The following is a 19,814-nucleotide window of genomic DNA, read 5'->3' on the forward strand; positions in this document are numbered from 1 at the left end:
ACCCGTTGTTGCCACTGCTGAAACACACCACCCACTGCTGCCTCACTGTGCTCACATCCACTGTTTGGTTTCCGTCAGTGTTTGACAAAAGTCAGTGAATGCCAGTGGGTACAATTGTTTTCTGCATTGAGGAAGTCAGTCGCACACTTTTCTTCATCTGCACTTCTGTGTCAGGTGCCTTGTTGTCAGACTGCCCATCAGCTGCCATCTATCACATTTGTCACAGAGCAACAAAACGGAACAGAATGTTGGCAGGAAGGTTCAACCTCTTCTGCAGTACCACTGACATCTGCCAAATTAATAAAATAGGAGGCATTACTTTCAGAGCATCCCTTGCAAATGGAAGATTCTATATTTTTGTTTGGATTATGTTTCAGGTGGCTAGTGTTCCATTCTTATAAGGATAAAAATAAAATGCATGCAAGATTAAGTGCACCTCGCTGATAGTAAAGTGTGGTGATGTTGTACTCTACATTTCCTGAGAATTTTAACTCATTTAAAAGTATGAGAATACTTCTTTCTGTGTTTATAAATACTTAACACTGATATTCTCCAGGCTAAATTACTGTTCACTAATTGACTAGTTTGGATTCTTGTTCTTCAGCTAACTCAGCAACTGCTATGGAATTAAACTGTAGCTTGGTATATATAACGTAGTTTTTAAAATATTGAGAGGACTCTGTAGTCTTTGTTTAAGAACTGATAGCTCTTTTCTGATTGTGTGTTGAAAAATGGGTAGCATCTCTCATACTGCCATGTTCTTGAAGAACCGATATTCTCAATAATAAAGTAGTACACAGGTGTATTATCATTTGTTATGGACATAATGTTTTTTAGCAGACTGGAATTGCTTTGAAGCTCTTCTTGTTCTCTTGTTTTAGACAAACTCTACAAGGTGTAGAAGATAAAATTACAAAGCTGAAAGTGACCATGGTGGCGTGGGACCGCCATGACAATTCTGTTATAACTGCTGTCAATAACATGACACTGAAAGTTTGGAATTCTTTCACTGGCCAACTCATTCATATTCTCATGGTAAGGTTGCTCTACCATGATTTGGTAATCTGAAATGCAGACTTCGTGTGTATGTCATCAAAGTTCTTCTTCACTCATTTTTCTCCTCAGCTTTAGCAAATGTATTTACATGATTCAAGAGTAATTAAGGTATCTCAGCTGCTTTTTAGAAAATAAAGCTTAAAAGTTGCAAATTGCCATTATTGTTGAGATGTCTGGAACTAATTTTTTACTTTTTCCTTAAAATACCATCTTGGAAGGAGAGAAGTTGTTTCTTTTGGCCTTTGTTTAGTTTGGCAGATATTTGAAATACAGTTAATAGAATTATCCTGATTAAACACAGACACTTGTTATTGTAATCTCAGCATTCCATGAATACAAAAAAGCAGTCTTCTAGAGAGAATAAATTTTTTTGCTAATGGCTTTTACTTATTTTAGTTGAGAAAATAGGCAACTGTATATACCTGGAGATGAGAATATTTTCAGCGAAGTTGATATTAACTCTGGAGATGTAATTATCTAACTGTAGTATTACAGTTGATTCTTGAATGATTCTAAATTAAATTTCTAATTAAACCATACCTAAACAAATAGAAGTCTACGAAGCATTAAAATAAAAAATATCAAATTTGAATTCTGGTCTTCTAAAATTGTGATGAAAGTTGTGGGACAAATTTGTTTTGAAGCTGTCATACTTGACATACTTATTAAAAATCTAAAATTGCAACTGCATAGAGAATAATATGTAGATAAAAAAAAAAACAAAAAAAAACAAACAACAGAATGTAGTCAAATTAATTACTACATGCTGAGCACTCATAGATGAACAGTGTAGTTGTTTGCATTACCATGTTGAGTGGTATTTGAGATAATCCACTTGTTCATCTTGCTATGTCTTTAATTTCAGGGCCATGAAGATGAAGTGTTTGTACTTGAACCTCATCCATTTGATCCAAGAGTTCTCTTCTCTGCTGGACATGACGGGAATGTCATAGTTTGGGATTTGGCAAGAGGGGTCAAAATCCGGTCTTACTTCAACATGGTAATTACTATGCTTCATGCAGATATGCCAATGCAGCCTTCCTAAACTTTTTGCTTTTAACACATTTTTATGTAGGCCATCTTGAAGCATGCATTTGTAATATATAGGCGAAGGTCCTGCATCCAGAAAAGAGAAATTTCTGATCAGTTTAGTGGGACAAATACTGCATTTGTAAAGTGTGAGAAGTCTTCTGGCTGTATTCCATAGTGTCATCTTTCTACGTGCTTCATCCACGTGAAATTGGAATGCTAGTTTATGTTGTCAGAGATCATGCATAAGAGACAGGGTGACAGAGGCTCTCCTGTAGTACTCTATCTCCTGCCTGGGAAACCAAGATAAAACCACGTTTATTTTTTTGTGTTACTAGTTCTTAATCTGGCTAAAACTCTTCAGGAGTCACCTGATCTCATACAATGTCGTATGCTGTCTCAGCTCTGATTGAATACAATCAGCCTTTCTGTGTAGAGCTCCTCCACATGCAGGTTTCAATTATGATCTGTTCTGCATTATACTAGTTCTTCTGGAAGATGGATGTAACAGGTATTTCTTTCTGCTTCTTGATATGAAGTAGGTCTTTGTGTCCTATTCTTCAAAAAGGTATAGTGTTATGCAATTCAGACCTTGCCTACTAGTTGAGAAAATTTGTAGAATTGTCTTTGTAGAATGTTGTAGAATAAGCTTCATCCAGCTTTCAGCTGTAGTGGAATGACAGTTTTAGAAACCAGAATAAGGATCATCTGAAGAAGAGATCTGGCATGGATACATTGGTTTAAAAAAAAAAAAAGAAAAAAACCAAACCAACCAACCAAAAAAACCAAACAAATATCAGACATTTAGAAATGGACTCTGAACCCAGATGAAGTTTTGACATGTTCAGTGTTTAGAACAGTTCATAGAGAAAAGGTTCTACTGAAATCTGTGGGAGAACCTAGACTCCTACAGCAATAACTTATGTATTGTTCTTTTTACATTGACTTCTGTAACTGAATTTAAGAGGGAACCCAGTCAATTGGAGCTGTGAGTACATACCTTTGTTCCTCACTGCTGTTCGCTCTTACCAGTTGAGTTGCATGTCCTCACTGCATTGTTAGGATACCTTTCCACTACTACTTATAGCAGATGGATGATGGTTCTCATGGAGTTTTAAGTTTAGAGCAGGCTGAGTTCATTTGTTGCATGTAAGACGAGTCCATTCAGGAGCTGTCAGAATCTAAATTATAGATGCCTGGGACTTTGGGCAACCCTCTGAAAAAACTGAAATGTATGAATCAAGGGTGAAAAGAGTCACAAACACCAAAAAAGATTGAAAACCTTGTTTGAAAATCTTCAGAGTTGTAAAGAAATGTATAGATAATCAGAAGCTCTCAGCAGCTGATAATACATGCTTTGTGTTGGAAATAAAATGTGGTAATGTCTGCCTGTTGAGTGAGGTGAGGGTAATTGTAAATCTGGCAATCAGTTTCACTCAAAGATGTGTGAGGCAGGTATCCTCTACAGTGAGAGGTGTCTCTACAGTGTCTATATATTTCACCTGTGTTCTCTATTTGATACTTCAAAAGACAAGAGTGGTAATTGGAATGTTTTTTTAGATTACAGGGGAAAGGTACTCCTAGAGTGTGAAACTGGATTACTGTTACAGAGCTGCAACTGTTAAATATTTTGGTTTACTAAGGTACTGCACAAATGAGCAGAGCTGCCAGTCTTTTCCCAGTTTCCTAACCAATGTATCAACTGGGAACATCTTATATTAGCCACTATTAAATTATTCTGATGACTGCTGAAACATTCGTGGGCTGGTTCAGTTTGTCATCTCATACTTCTGGAAAACAGAAGGGGATGGGAAAGCTTTTACAGAGTGGGTTATCTTGAATCAGATGGGGAATATAATTTGAAAGAACCGGACCTGAAAGTTGAATGACATGAGGAATCTACTTTGCCATTCAAGAACCTCACATCATGGCCTTGCAAAACTGTCTCTAGTAATATAACTAATACTGACTGTCTTTTTCATGGCAAAAGTTCTGTAAAAATTGCAGACCTTGGGGACATTGACTGAATTAGAAAAATCTTAGGTGATTATTAATGATAATTAGTCCAGTCATGTATTCCCTACCTACCTGGAATGCTTGTTTTATCTAAAACATCTTAAATCCTTAAAGTGGAACTGGGTATTTTTTAAGCTCTCCCCAGTCTGAATTCTTTCATTCTCAGCATCAAAAATCAAAGCTTGAGTCAGTTTGAGACTTAATTCCTTTTATCCAGTTAGTGAATGTGAAATTGCAAATCCCTAGCAGCTAGATAATTTTTTTTTTGTTCTGTGTTGAACTTATATCAAGGCTCAAATACTTTGATTCCTCAATTTGTTGCAGATGGATGTCACTTAGAGACTGAGTGTCATGCAGAACATTCTCTTTGAGTTTGTTTTTTTTATGAACTTTGAATTGCTATAAAATTAGTTAGCACAATCACAACTGAATTTGAAACACCCTTGGTTTCTGCCATATTGTAGTCTTTTTAAATTAATAATAGAATGTGATCCCATAAGTGACTATCTACACATATGGGCTTACTCTCAGTAAGTATGTATATAATTTATATATACCATGTTCTCATGTGTACTCTCCACTGTGGTGATAGATTTCTGTACAGGTCTTAATTGCACAGCTTGATGTTTTAGTTCATGGTCATACACTACTGGCTTAGCTTAAAGTCTTTGGTCAGCTAGACTCAAGAAATTTATTCCCTACCCCAAATAGTGAAATTTGCCATAGGAATATCAAAACTGAGATGTCTAAAGCTCTCTTAAACAATTTTGAGATTCAGCAAATAAATATTGGTGTGCATTTGCACATGCAAATACAACCATTTATTGTTGTTTGTAGCCTGTGTAATACATTCGCCATTCTTGATTTAATACTAGCTGCTATTGTAAAATGTGTTGTGTATTTTTGTCATTCCTTTTTTCTAGGAATCAACTGAGTTTGTGGTTTTGGTGATAGAATATTAGGGTAATTTCACAGGTTGTAACATGCTTGTATAGATGAGCATTTAGAAGAGTTGCAAAGAAACCCAGGGTAATAAACATTAGGTGGTTGCTACTGCTTAGTTTTAGAGCTTGTATGTTTCAGGAAAACAGTGTTTTTGCTACAGAAGGACAGCACAAACCCAGAAAATATTGAAACTGTGGCTCGTTACCAGGTTCACTGAATGACTTGACAGTCTTGGCACCTGAGCTCTTGGAAAGTATGGTTGTTAATCTCCGAAGTGGAATGCAGTCATCCAGCAGCACATCTTCAGTATACTAAACAGTATGTTAGATTTCACTGTCTTAGTGGACATGGGGGAAAAAAATGCTGAATGGCAAGCTGTCTTGTAAGAGCTAGTTGGTGATGGAGGACATAGAAATGCATTTGAATTGCCACTTCTTATTCTAGTCTGCAGTGTGGCATTTGAGTGCCTTGTGTGGTAAGGCAGTTGTCAAAAGCAGGAATTAAGACATGGCTAGGAGTTGTATTCAGCTCTTTGTTACTGCCTATTAGTTAAGTGTTCAGCTGGGAAACAGAAGGCTTAATTTCTGTTTTCTTCTTGGATGGCAAGGTGTTCAATTCAACACCTATTACTTACCCAGGAGGTTGTCTCATCTGTGAATTTCTAGACTGGACTTTTTCCCCAACTTACTCTTGAAGTTGTGCTGCTACAGAGAGGTGTGAATCTTGAATCTGAGGTGTATTGGTTTGGGTATGTCTGCTCTAGGTAAATTGAAGCCTTTGGCTCCAAGCTTTGTAAAAGCTTGAATTTGCAAGATCATTTCTCTGTTACCCCATTTACAAAATAATAATAAAATGTGTTCACCACTCAGTTGTCATAGTGCCCATTTTCTTTCAGATGTTGTCACTGAGTTAGTTTTTATTAGACTTAACAGTTTTGGTTTATTAGTATTTGGTTCCAGTATTATCACTTGAATGGTGTATGCTGCAACTTGGCCTAATACTTCAAATTCCCATAGGCCTTAACAAAAGTTTCTCAGAATGGTTTAACCATCTAAGTTTGATGGTGAGAGAAAACTACAGGAACTTGAGAGTCTTCCAGATCAAAAAGGAGGTACTTAGTAACAATGGGAAGAGGCAAAAGTCTTGGTTGGTTTGGATTGTTCTTTGTTGGTATTGTAATCACACACACAATGTTTGAGTTTGACTCCAAATATCTTTGTGGTATTGGAGTCCTGCCCTTGATTTTTTTTTCTTTGATTTATGTGACTTCCCTTCTGCAATACCTGACAGGGCTGAGGTCTGCTGGCTCAGACTGCTTGCAGCAGGCGTTCCTTCTGTCTGGAGCTTTAATGAGTAGGTTTCTCCTGCAGTAAGGCAAATACTACTTGTGCCACGAATGGCCTGCCCAGGAGGAGTATGTTTAAAGAAAAAAAAATCTTTCCTAAACAATTTCAGGATATGTACTGAAAGGCTTTGTTGTGTGGGGTTATTTTTTGTTTTTGTTTTTGGTTAATAATTCAGTTTGCAGCATAGCCTAACAGTTGCAGGAACATATGGTGGCTGCTATTACTTGCAAGTATGCAGCTGAGAATATGATAACTGTAATACAGTAGCAAGAATGAAGGACTAGGGATGGGTGGGAATTTTCACAATCTTTGTTAATTGTAGAACTTTTTTTTTTATTTTTGCACTGTTATCTTCAAATACAATTGCTTGAATCAGATACTTGATTAAATATTGTGAGTAGGCATTACAATTGCCTACTTTTTATAAGCTTTTTATATTGGTTAACAGAGTCTTTCTGACTACCTTTATGTTTAAAATAAGAAAAACAGCTTTGTGTAAAATAGAAACTGATAAGCAGGCAAGCTGGAGTACGAATACCTATATTTAAAAAACAAAAAGGTTCTCCTGATGTATTAAAAAACAAAAACTACAACAACAAAAAAAAAAATCAAAAAAAAACACCAAACAAGACCAACCAACTAAAATATCTTACATGATGAGATATTGTTCTCTGGTCTTCCTGGATTGACTCCTTGCAAATTGAATCTTGGGGAAGTTAGGCTTTGTACAGCCATTAGTAGGCTTCTTTACATCTCATGTTATCCACATGCCTCAGGAGCTCCTGTATGCTTGAACTTGTTAGTTTCAGACATTTGCTTGTAACCAGGAAGTTCTACTCCTAATGCTTGTGAAGACTTCAGTTGGATCAATTCTTGTTTCTACCTTAGCTTTAAGACCTCTGAGCACTGTTGTGTATTACAGTGCTTTTTGGGACACGTTCTGGGTAAATGATATTTCTGGAAACTACTTTGAATTGAGTTCAGAGGTGGCCTTCATATTCTGAAGAATGCTTTGAAATACTGATACTGAAAGAATGTTTTTACAGTCTTGTATTAAATTGACAAATCTGAATACTTCAAAATCTTCCTGCCTTTGTGCCTTTTTCCAACTTGTTGAAAAGCTGAACCACCTTAGCCTCTGATACTTAAAGGTCGCACTGTGTATCTTCAGCTGTTGTGGGTTTGCTGATTCCAAAGAATTACATGAGTGTACTTCAGAAATGCACTAACTCTGTAAACTAATGATTTGAAGCAACTTTGATTCTTTTTGGAGGGAGAAGAAGAAATCCTCATGAAAAGTCTTCTCCCTCTCCTGTATCCTCAGCCTCAGTTACACTGCAAAAGAAAAACTTTAATCTCTCCATGAAATGTGATTGTTCTCTCTGACTGCGTGTTGCTTCCCCTGGAAACCAGATTGATACTTGAAGAATAATGGATGATTTCTTACAGTGCCCTAACTGTTACTGCCCGAGTGGGTGTTAGTCATTCTTCCACCCTCTGTCCTGCTTTATGGAAACCAGCAGAAAAAACCTTCAGAATTGCAAAGCCTTGGGGGAATGCTGACCTCCCTGTTGCATCAGTGTTGGACAAAGTAATAGGGTATTCTATAACAGTTCTTTGCTGTCTCTGAAAAATGCCAGTCCAAAGCATAAGACCTGCTTTTTCATTGAGACCTACAATGACAGCATTATCTTTGATAGCTGTAGTTGCTGTAAGGTAGAATGAGGCATTCTGCAGAACACATGAAAAGTTGTGTTTGTGTTTGTGGGGGGGAGAACTGGCATTTTCAACTTGTGCTTATTTTCATTTAAATCTGTGTACAAAGATCCTAGCTGTTTTCTTTCATTCCAGGTACTTTGCTTTGGGAAGCTCATGATGAGCTCTCCCAAACTTTCATCCAAAATGTTACTTACTTTATGTAAATTGCAATTGTATCTAGAACTAGGAATTCTTGTCACTTGCATGTGTTCAGCATACTTACTAATTAGCAACAGATGATGAAGCTAAAAGCTTAAATATGAATTTTTTAAAAAACAAAGCAAGGACTAGGTCTTTCATGTTAATTTTGCAAAATGTTAAATAGCTTATTCAAAGATTAGACTAGTGTGGAGTATGTAGTTTCTTCTGTCTGTATTGAAAGCAATGTATTAAAATGAGTACAGTGTTGAGCTGAATTGAAAAGTGTTCATTAGCTAACAAGTTTAAGCTTTTTGCAGTTGCAGTTTTAATGTTAGTAATATGTGATTTTCATCCTATCTATATAAAATTGTCAGCCCAGAAGCAAATTACTTGAGATTTTAGACTGAAGTTCAATTTTATCAGTGTAAATATAGCACTTTTCTTTTCTTTTCTTTTAATTATTTTTATATTTATTTTGTTATTATTTTTAAGTGCTTAAAGATAACTGGGGATGAAACTTTCATCCTTGGAGTTTAGAGGTTAAAGGACATCCTACTGGAACCTGAAATAAATATTTATAGACCTTTTGAGCACTGTGCGTCATTCTGACTTTGCAGTCTGTTGCTGCATCAGAACTTAAATATAATCATTTGCCTTCCTGAGTACATTGGTGGGAAACAGCAGCTCTGAAGCTCCTTGTGCTTATCTTGTGTGTTGTGCTTATGTGCTTGGTTGGGATTAGGAAGGTATTGCAGAATTTGGTGAACACCCTTTTGGGGTGAGAGGGTGGGTGGAACCAAAAACCTGAAGGCTTATTTTGTACTTGTATAAAAACATGAATGAAACTGTGAATTTTATAACTATTGAATTCTTCTTTTGTAAAGTGTTTAGCGTTGTGCACTCTCTTACCAAGTTGACCAGAAGCTTGGACTGGCTTGTCTAGTTGAAACTTCAATTTCAATGTAATGTCATATTCAACTTTATTTTTTGGAGAAAGGAATATATATTGTTATTTTCAATGTAATTATCAATTAAAATTAATTTTTTAAAAATGTCTTTACATCCATGTTATGTATATGAAGCTAAGAGAAATAGAAGTCTAGGTGCATTTTTGAAATTATATACTGCACTGATTATGTCTGGGTGTTGCTGAAGTAATAGCTGTGAAGAAGAATGCTTTGCTTCAGTAGATCTGTGTCTGCAGTTGAGAAGATGAGAATCTAGCATCTGCTTTTTACACTTAGAGAATCAAAGCATTATTAAGTTTTTTAAGAGCAGTGCAAAACTTAGGTAGAAAAGTTTTGGAAAGGTCGTCTGAGGACACACAACTGCTCATTGGTGCCTGATTTACTTATTATTTTGCTGCAATAGCTAACTTCTTATGCAGTAGGTAGGTAATGCTGTGATATGATTACAACAGTAAGATTTGTTTCTGGATATTGACAGACAAACTTCTAAGTCCCTGAGTTTTCTGACTAGTCTTAAAGTTTAGATCCAACTCTATGAAAAAATGTATCTCTTCAGTCCTTAGTTTTCTTTTTAAGGTTGCTTCTTTCTTGAGAAGCCTTGGGCTGAAGAAACTAGAAGTCAGATTTTGTGTTTTGAAGATGATCTGTGAAATTGCTTTACTTCATTTGATTGTCTTTAAAAGCACTTGGAAAGTAGAATCAGCAAGCAGATGTTACATACTTAGTAAAGCCATTCTCTCCTGGTTATGTGAAGATTGTAATAGAATAGCTCTTAATGTGCTGCTGCAGTATCAGATGATATCATAATGAAACAGGTTGTACTTCTAGAAATGCAGACAAAAAATTAGCAAATGTAGTGATAATATTAAAGCGGTAGTTGTATTTAATTGTTATATAAGGCAACTATCACATAGTTGTATTACATGCTTGTTGAAATTGCAAATACGTACTGTCACTCACTCAGTGAGACAGCTTGAAGCAGGTGGATACATTCTTAATGGTTTTGTTTTACATTCACTATATGAAGTTACTGTTGTGAATAGATTCCTTTTTACAGCCAGGAATTAGTTAATATGCGTAGACCTGTTAATGCAAATAAATGCTTTATGTTTTAGATACAAAAATTCAAAATCATATGGACATTGAGATATAAGGATGTCAATGCTGAAGCTAATGTCTGAGGTTTTGTTTCCGTATCTACAGCTAGCTGATACGTAATTAATGTGAACTTGTCTGGTATTCCTGATTCAGTGCATTTCTTTCCAACTGTAAGATTTTAAGATAGATGGTAAGCATATTGCAAGGCCTTTCTTTCAAGCTTTTACATTTTCCCAACCTTGCAACATATACCATATCTTCTGGAAGATTTTAATAGAAGCTCTCACTTCGCTTTGATGTCTGGATGTATTGTGAATCTGTGTGAAGCTGTGAACAGTGACTTAAAAGAGTCATGCACAAAACTTGATCCAGTTCAAGCATCCCATAAGAATGTTACTGTTTTACACAGTGGAAACTGTTGAGGGTGTAATTGTAACCCTCCTTAAAGTAACTGGAGAGCCTGCCACACTACTGGATTGAGGGATATTTTTTCCCTCTCCCCAGTCCTTTTTTTCTTATACATCTTAGTTTTTATATAAAAAAGTGAGGGAAAATTGGGAACTGGCGTGGAGGTGATTGTAGTAATGTGTTTCATAATGGAGATGTCCAGCTTTTGTGAATTGACCGGACTCCCTCTCCCCATCCCCCACTGATGATTTAAATATTTAATTACAACTTGATCCTTACTTTTTTTTGTTTGTTTGTTTTTTAGAATTTACTGTGTCAGTGTTAAAACAGCATCAACTGATTGAGGTCAAAGGGGTTTCTTCCTGCAAGCTGTCAATCAAGCAGAGACTACCAAGTTGCAATTCCTTTTTTTTTTGCATGCTCCTCCTTTAGGGAGCTGATTGTTGGCTCTGTCCTTTGTTTTTGAATGAATGCTTCATTACAGGCAATTACTATGCTGTGCCTCCTTATGTCTGTTTAGCAGTCTTTTTCCTACCTTTTCTTCTGAGGTCTCATCATTAGTTTGAAAACTTAGTGAACAATTTCATCTTCTCAAAGAAAGTGTATTCTCTCACTGATCTGTTTTCTTATGTTCTCATGCTGCTTTTATTTTCAGTGCAACCTGATAAACTTTGAAGCCCCAACAGCGTTATCATATCAGTTACAACATTGTTTCTTTTTCATTAATCAGTAAGCCTGAATTGCCTACCTAGGTCTTGTTGGCAGCTTCCCGATTAATGTTAGCCTAAATGGCATACTAAAAAGTTGTAGTCCCTCTCAGAAGCATGGCATGGAAGATCAGATTCCATTCAGGGCAGCTCAACAAAGTACTCTCTGCATCGATTGTTTCTGCCATATGAGGTGATTCGTTCGGATTAATATCTGAAAAGGCAAGCCACTGGCTCGTATGGACAACCTATTGTAATCCCCAGCATTAGTGGAGATTTAAAGACCATTTATTTTGTACATTGTGGCCTTCATAATGTCAGAAAAAAATTCCTGTTTTGCTGGGATAATATAGATTTTTGTAGTCTATGACCTCATCTGAAACACAGCATGACTTAAAATAAGATTTTAAATGCACTACTTTAGAATTGGTCAGTTGTAGACTAACTGAAATCTTTTTGAAAGGTTTCACCTTTGAGTAATATGTAAGGACATATAAAATATCTGGAAGAGTAAAGACTTCATCATACTCTGTTAATTTGGAAAAAAAAAAAAAGAAAAGAAAAAGAAAAAAGAAAAACGCAATACTGAGTTTGCAGAGTATTTAGTAACAAAAAATAAATTGTAAATACTTCTTGGAGATTTATCTTAAGTTACTGCACCCATGGGTGATCTGTAAGATATTTTAATGGACTTGGTAGGAAGTCTGATATTTTTTTAGCTTATCACAGATCAGAGATTGCTCCTTAGAGCAAAAGAGAACCTAAATATGCAGGGGAGACTTCCCAGTAGCTGGAGATTGACTTGATTTAAGCAGCTATAATGTAGTGTCAACACTTAAAAAAGAGTCTATTTGCTTTAATAACAATTAATTATCTTTGCTTTTTATTGGTATTTTTAGAAAGTTGTTCTGGCATATTGTTGTGATTGGGAGAATCTAAATTTTAGTTCTCAAATTTGAATGTTGCTTGTAATTGGTTTTCATTTGTACCCAAGCATTTTAGCAGACTTGATGTCTTCCTGCTAAAGGATTCTGAGTATGTGTTCTCTTTCCTTAGTGTCTGTGCTAAGAGACTGAGCTCTGAGGTTTTCCATTCTCACGATAAGTGAAAACATTCCTCTGTAGCTGTTGCAGTTGGAATTTGCTTCTCTTGAGTATGGGAAGCAAAAATTATTTGTATTCCTTTAGAAGAGTTCTTCTGTCTCACTGCCTACTTGTCTAGCCTTTGTGAGCCTTTTCTTTCTTGTCTGGATGTACCTCTGGTGTGCTTTAGGATTATAGTTTTCTTTTTTGTTGTTGCATCAAGTGTAATGCATTGCAGTCAGTGATCTTTCTTCCTGTGTTTCCAACTAATTGCCTCAGTCTCTTAATGTGAAATTATCTACCTCAGGCTAGGGAAGACTTAGTTCACTGACTTTTAAAATGATGCTGATGACTTGTGTTGGAAGATGAGATGGAACTGCACAGGTAGAAGTGCATAGGCAGAGCTCCGTTAGTAAGTTATTTCTAATAATCTTACTACATTTGTGGCCTACTGCATTTTTTTCTCGTTGACTTCTAATTGCTTCAGTTGATACTGTTTGTGCTGTGTCCCACAACTGTTCTTAGTGGTTGATTTGCTAATGTTCATTTCATCAACAGTTTTTTTTTCTGTAGTCACTAATAGAAATACCTGGATGGAGGGACTTTGCTGTTTGCATTCTTTTAGCTCTGTGCGTCTTTTTCAAAACCAGAAACTATTATCCATTCTTAGTAACTTTGCCTGCTGCACAGTTCTCCTACCAGTCACAGTTTCTTTCATTTGCATTAAGTGCCATGTCATGTGACAGTGCTGTGCCTGTGAAATCCAGCTAGGTTTTGTGGGTTTGTTTGTTTGTTTGTTTTTAAATAAATTAATTATATTTTCTTGGCATACAAAATCAGTTAATTTAATGAAGGAAATCTGCTAAGTTTTCTGGTAACCTCTACTGCTTCTTTAGGAGCACTTAGAGAGTGGTGGCGCACTGGAACAGGTTGCCCAAGGAGGTTGTGGATGCCCCATCCCTGGAGCATTCAAGGCCAGGCTGGATGTGGCTCTGGGCAGCCTGGTCTGGTGGTTGGCAACCCTGCACATAGCAGGGGGTTTGAAATTCAATGATCATTTGATCCTTTTCAACCCAGGCCATTCTACGATTCTGTGATTTCTACCGCATGTACTGTGTGTTCCTTAAAAACTAGCTTCTAAGTCTTTCATACTATCTATTGATAATGAGTCAAAAAAGTTCCATCTTCTCTCTTTCTCTAGGTACTTTTCCATTTTCAAACAAGAAACTACTTTGAGGATCTAAGACGTTACTTTATACTGTAGTTTCACAACTTTATTATCTCTGGTTTAAGAACAGCAAACTCTTTTGAACCGAGAGGAAAAGAATAGCTGTCCATTTTCATTCTTAATCAACATTCCTCTCTTTGACATTCCAATGTCCTTCTGTTTCCTTGCAAATGAAAATGCATGCAAATGGCATAATTCTCGGAATTGTTGATACTAAAAGTAATCTTACCTTATTCTTCATTGTATGCGCCACAATTTCTTCCTTGTTTGTAACTGAAGAATCTTTGCTACTTGCTTTGCTAACAAGTGTCTTAATGTGCTGACTTATTGGCAGTCCTCACATTGTATGGACAGCTCTTAACAACAGTGTGCTTTTTTGTTCTCATGAGTGGTGTCTTCTCCCTGCCACAGATATCCTCTCATTCAGCAAGGAAAGATTTCAAAAAGGAGAAAACATTTTGCTTTGGGATGCAGCCTTCAGACAGTACTTGTACCTTTGACTTCAAAGGGATGGAGTGAGGAAGGCTTCCTTTTTGCTTAAGTCCTACATTTAGCTTGCCAAAGTTAGAGCTTCATTATTTATTTCAGCTTTACCTTTTGCAACTTAACATTTAATTTCTGTTCCAAGTGACCAAGTCCTGTGTTAGCTTTATTATTAAAGAAATTCCATTGTAAAGTGTAATATATTAAATCAGAATATTTTTATGTGTGTACATATATATGCACTAGATATCACACTCTGACAGGCTTTGTCAATTGCTTTTAATAGCAGTTGTGCCTTGGAAGCTTATCACTAAGAGTAATTTTTTGTTTCTGTAATATTAAGGGTCTTTATTTCCAAATAGTGGTACACCAGACTTGAGGGGTTGTACTAAACAATCCTACTTCTGTCCTTTTCATAAGCATGTTTTGCACCAGATTCTGACCATATTTAGAGTGAAACTATTTAATCTGTGCTAATTACTGAATAAATAAATCACTGTTTTCTTTCTTACATAAAGAGAATGTCTTCCAACTAATGTTTCACTCTTAAAATACAGGAATTTCTTGAAAATGGTCCATCTAAGCCATTTCTTGCTGGGAAGAATTAAAAATAGTCTAAGATCCTGATTTATTTTCCTTCTATTTTTAAGTTTCTCTCCCCACGGTAGTTAGCAAGTAGTTCTTCCCTGGTCATGCTTTGTTTTCCTTATGAAACAAGGTCTTCAATTCTTGAGCTCTATAGGAGGACTGTGAAATTCTGTTTATGAGGAACTTTAAAGTATCAAGCCTTCTAACATTTATGTTTCTTTTGTTGGGGTAAGGCAGTCAGCAGTCTCTATGTATGTACTTCTTTTTGAGATTTTTCCTATACATCTGTAAAGCTTGCACTTGGGATGGAATTCCTTCCCCTTTTTATCTGCCTCTCCATACCGCCTCCCTTGAATAAGATGAGCTTTCTGTATGCAAAAAGCAGCACAAAGTTGTCATTTTGCCTTGTTGGATCTTGCTTAGCCTGAAGTAATTCTGCGTTCTTAGCTGTTGCAATGTTAGTGCCACTCACTTGAAGCTCTTTTATTTTCCATCTTTTTCTATAGGACACTTCTATCAAGAATTTGTTCCTTCTGGAATAATGGGCAAAATAGAACATAAAACTTGAATTGATTTATGTTCTTTTTATCCTAATCCAGAAACTTTGATGGAAAGTACTTGTAGTAGGAAAGACCTTTGTCAAATGATTGAAGCCCTGGTCATAGGCGTAGCAGCCTTCACTGTCGGGAGGGTGTGCAGGGGAGCAGGAATGCTGTAGGACCGTGGGCAAAAGAAGTGGACTTCTTGCCTTAGTCTCAGTCTGCAATTTAGTGAAGGCACTGGCTGCTTCACAGGATTTTTGAGGCTTAGTTCATTAACTCTAGAAGTAATGCTGATGGCCTCTGGAAGGTGCTGTTGAAGTACATAGTGCTTCTGCGTGCAAGCTAAATGCTGTTGTTTGTTCTGGCAGTATACAGGCCCTCCACAGCTAGGGAAAGAATTACTTTTTTTTTTTCTTTTTTTTTTCTTCTTTTTTTTTTTTTTTTTGCTTTAAAGAAAATCCAGAAGTCCTTTACTGGGGAGAATAGAAAGGGGCTTTCTGAAGAGGTGCTGAAGACGTGAAAATTCAGAGTGGTGATTGGTCACCTCTGCTTGATTGACAGGTTGCAGGGAAAAACAAAAACCCATTTGTTCTGGCTTAAAGGAACTGGAAAACAGAAAATGAGTATCAGGTAAAAATTCCTTTTTTAAAATCTTTGCAGTTCTCCTTTTTAAAAGTGGAGTTTTTACAAAAATCAAAACCTCCCCCACTCCAATAAATTAGGAGTAGGAATTACAGTAACAGGCAGTTGCTAAGTTGTGTAATGTGGGTTGTCAATGTCAGTGTGTTTTGTAGTGGGCAGGTGTCCTGAAGCACCACAGCAGCCATTGCTATGGGCTAGCTTAGCAAAGAGGCAGAGGATTGAAACGGTGTAGTGACTAAAGCCCTGAACTGGACCCAGCTCTCTGTTTAGGTTTATTAGCAGGACGTTCAAGGGGAAGCTTTTATTTTCACTTCCTGTACTGTGCCTGCTTTGCGGATTAAGTCTGTCAGTTTCTACTACTATCAATTTGGCATCTTTCATGAGCATTATTTTAAAAATCCAATGGAAAGTGAATAGCCAAAAAAGTAAGCTGTTTTAAAGGAACTTCCATCTAGCAGTACACTACTTTACAGATTTTATATAAATTTCAACATCAGCATCACAGTTTTGCTAATCATAATTGATAACAATTCGTTTCTGGTAACTTAATCATTTTGTATATTGATGTATTTCAGATTGAAGGACAAGGACATGGTGCAGTTTTTGACTGCAAGTGCTCTCCTGATGGGCAGCATTTTGCATGTACTGATTCTCACGGTCACCTTCTGATTTTTGGCTTTGGTTCCAGTAGCAAATATGACAAGGTACAGTACAAGATATGTGTCAAAATGTTTATCTGTTTTGAACGTGTTTATGCAAACCTTGTTAGAGCTTTAGCTCAAGAGAGTGCATCATAACTCATTTTTCAGTTATGAACGTGTGACTCCTGTTGTTGACACTATGTTTTCTTTCACTGTCTTTTGTTTTCAACTACAGATACATGCTGTCAAGCATGTTTTATTTGCATGGGAAATTAAAAGTAAAAATAAAAAAATCACCCAGTCACTGTCTCCTCAGTGAAATTAGTGAGGTTACCACTGTCCTTATGGATCCACCTGATGGAATTGGAAATAATTAAATATTTTGCTTTAAGTAATTTTCTTGTTTCTAAGATGAAAAATGTGGGGAGGTGTAATAGTACCAACTCCTGGTATCTGTATTGAAGCACTGCGTAGCCTGAATGACAATTATTTTACTGCAAATGTATTACATGTTCTAGTTTAAAAAAAAAAAAAAGTCTGCTGTGTTTCTGCTGTCAGGGATGCCATGGTACTTACATGGCAATGCTCTACCATTACTGTGTAATTAAAATGTTACATTTTTATTCTAAGACTACACTCAGTGTTATTCTAAGTGCAGGTGCCTTGGCTGTGCCGCAGACCCTCGTGGCTGTAAATAATTTATGGTGGTCTGTTTTTCCCTGTTGATGAGCATGTCCTTTGAGCTGTGTAGGTTACTAGTTAGGAGTACTAATTAAGAGTTTTTCTTTTATCACCCAGAAATGAGGTGATGTCTCTTTCCTTTCCTAGGCTTAAACAGAGATATCTGTTCCAAAGTTTTCATATGTGCACCTGGTATCTAGTACTTACAGGTTGTTGAAGTGCTGGCTTCTGGATTTTGCTTTCTACTTTTGACTCAGACTGGCCTTAAAAGCACCATGTCAAATATTAGTGCAGAGGGGCCTGAAGAAGAGATAACAAAAGCAGTTTTAATCTTTGTCATATAAACCACTGCAATTATTTCTTTTGTGTTCTGGCTCTTATTTTGATGTCAGCAGCATCGCGTGCTAGAATATTTTATGATTATATTTCTCAACTATAACTTGAAGCACTTATTTGGAGGATAGCAACTGTAGTCATTACTACGGCTCAATCCACCAGAGCATTTTCCATTTTCTTTCAAGGAAGACAAACAGGAGCAGAGTTACCACTGGCATTATCAGATCAGTTTTAAGGTCCTTCTGTCTTTCAGTGTTCTTATTCTTCTAAACTTTAAATCCTGATGTGATTACTCTCACCACGTTCATTAATTAGTCTTATCTCCAATCATTTTGGTAGTGCATAATCCCCTGAAACTCATAAATGTTGGAAATGAAGTGTGAGCAAAAAGCAGTTATTGTCTTTGCTGTGATGGACCAAGAGTCTCTGTAGCTATCTGGAAACATTCCTCGTGAGGGATTAGACCTGTTTGAAGAAAAACAGTTTTCACACCTTGAATATTACAGACCTTTTGATCTTTGGAATTTTATCTGCAGTCTACAAGAAAAGATTGTTCAAAAATTTGAAGTTATTTGTGATTTAAAATTGTTCTCTTCAGCTGCTACTGTGGTAATCCTGTCATTATTGACCATAGAAGAAATGGGAACACATGGGATTTGCATCTCCATCTTAAATGTCAGCTTAGAAGTTATGGATCTTTCATTTCTTGTTCCAATTCTTCTTTTATTTTTGTCTTCCTGCCTTATGGAGAAAGGTAAATATATATTGATAGGTGCTGGGGATTTGGTGCTCTGTTTTTTTGGTGTCTCACCCTCAGCTCCTTGTTTTTTGTTGATTTAATTGGGAGTAGTTTTTAGTCTGGTTTCCCAGATATCATGTGGGAATAAGTGCTAGTAGGAAGTACAGGGTTGGTTTTTCTTGTTTGTTTGTTTTGTTTTTTGTTTTGCTTAAAAGTGGTTTCCATGCATCTTGGGGAATGATTTTTACAGGATGAAGAAGCGTGATAACCAATTCTGCACTCTTACATTTGTGAGATCTGTTCAGGGCAAAGATTCCAGCTGAAATCATGTCAGCTTTGCTATGAGCAGGCTCTTGATTTTCTGAACACAACATGAAAAAATGTTTGTGCAAATACTGTCTGCTTTTTCTAGCTGACTGGAAACACTGTCCAGTCATCTTTTCCCCCTCCCTCCATTATGATCTTGGCCATGATAGTGATGGCTCTGGAGTGATTTTTTTTTCCTCTTTTTTTGATGATGCATATGTTTGGAGTCCAAAAAAGGACTATGCTTATTGTTTGCTTTTGGCTCCTTTAGTATTTGACCCATTTAATGGAACTTGAGCCAATTTCAGATCAATTCCTTGAATTTCTGACTGTGTGAAGATTATCAGGGATGAGCTGAGCTCACTGTCAGCAGCCCATGCACACTTCTGAAGTTCTTGCATGGATAGAAACTTCTCTAGAGAGGAATAATGGACCTAAAGATGCAGTACTTCCATGTTGATTGTTCAAACCACGGTTCCTTATTTCTTGTTGTCAGCTCCTGTGTGATGCATAGGTACAATAATGAAAAAATCTCTGCATGTGTGTGTGTGTGCCCATCTGGAGAAACTGAACACTCAGCATGTGTGTAGTGTAGTTACCAAAGAAGTAACTCTTGTCGAACTCAGATCTTGTGGAAAGTTTTCTCACCTGAAGCAGGTAGTATGAAATACAGAGGTCTTGTATGTCCTAATGGTGGTATAGTGTCTTGTGTGTGTGTGTGTGTGAATTCAATCTCTAAAAGTTTATCAGGAAGTGGATCTGTTCGTTAGTACTTTTGTTTGACTTCTGGACATGTAAGCAAATGAATGTAGCCATTTGAGATTCCCTAAATTCTTCTGATTTTTCTCTGGACCCAAACTAGTCTGAAGATAAGATCATTCTTGAGGTTCTGATAGATGCTTTGCGGAGTTCCGTCCAAGAGTTGGACTGAGCCTGGGTTTTCCATGAAGTGCTGTTCTTAACATGGAGTAAAAAAATGTTTACTCTCTGCCATATCTGATTGCATTGCAAAGTACAAAGGAAAGGTAATGGTGAAGAGGTCCCTTATGATCTTGTCAGAGATCATGAGGATAT

The 19,814-nt window shown here is 36.6% G+C and overlaps 1 protein-coding gene across 4 annotated transcripts in view; it reads left to right on the plus strand.

Moving 5' to 3' along the window:
- The window catches only part of PHIP (PHIP subunit of CUL4-Ring ligase complex), a 107,126-nt gene that overhangs the window by 38,700 nt on the left and 48,612 nt on the right, over window positions 1-19,814 (plus strand). For all 4 annotated transcript variants that reach the window (XM_090136102.1, XM_031610834.2, XM_031610835.2 and 1 more), the window contains exons 14-16: window positions 882-1,035; window positions 1,922-2,056; window positions 16,613-16,741. In XM_090136102.1, the coding sequence (XP_089992228.1) occupies window positions 882-1,035; window positions 1,922-2,056; window positions 16,613-16,741 (418 nt within the window). The remainder of the gene's footprint in view (window positions 1-881; window positions 1,036-1,921; window positions 2,057-16,612; window positions 16,742-19,814) is intronic.

This window comes from Phasianus colchicus, chromosome 2 (assembly GCF_987193195.1).
Source record: "Phasianus colchicus chromosome 2, bPhaCol1.hap1.1, whole genome shotgun sequence".
In the NCBI taxonomy this organism is placed as follows: Eukaryota; Metazoa; Chordata; class Aves; order Galliformes; family Phasianidae; genus Phasianus; species Phasianus colchicus.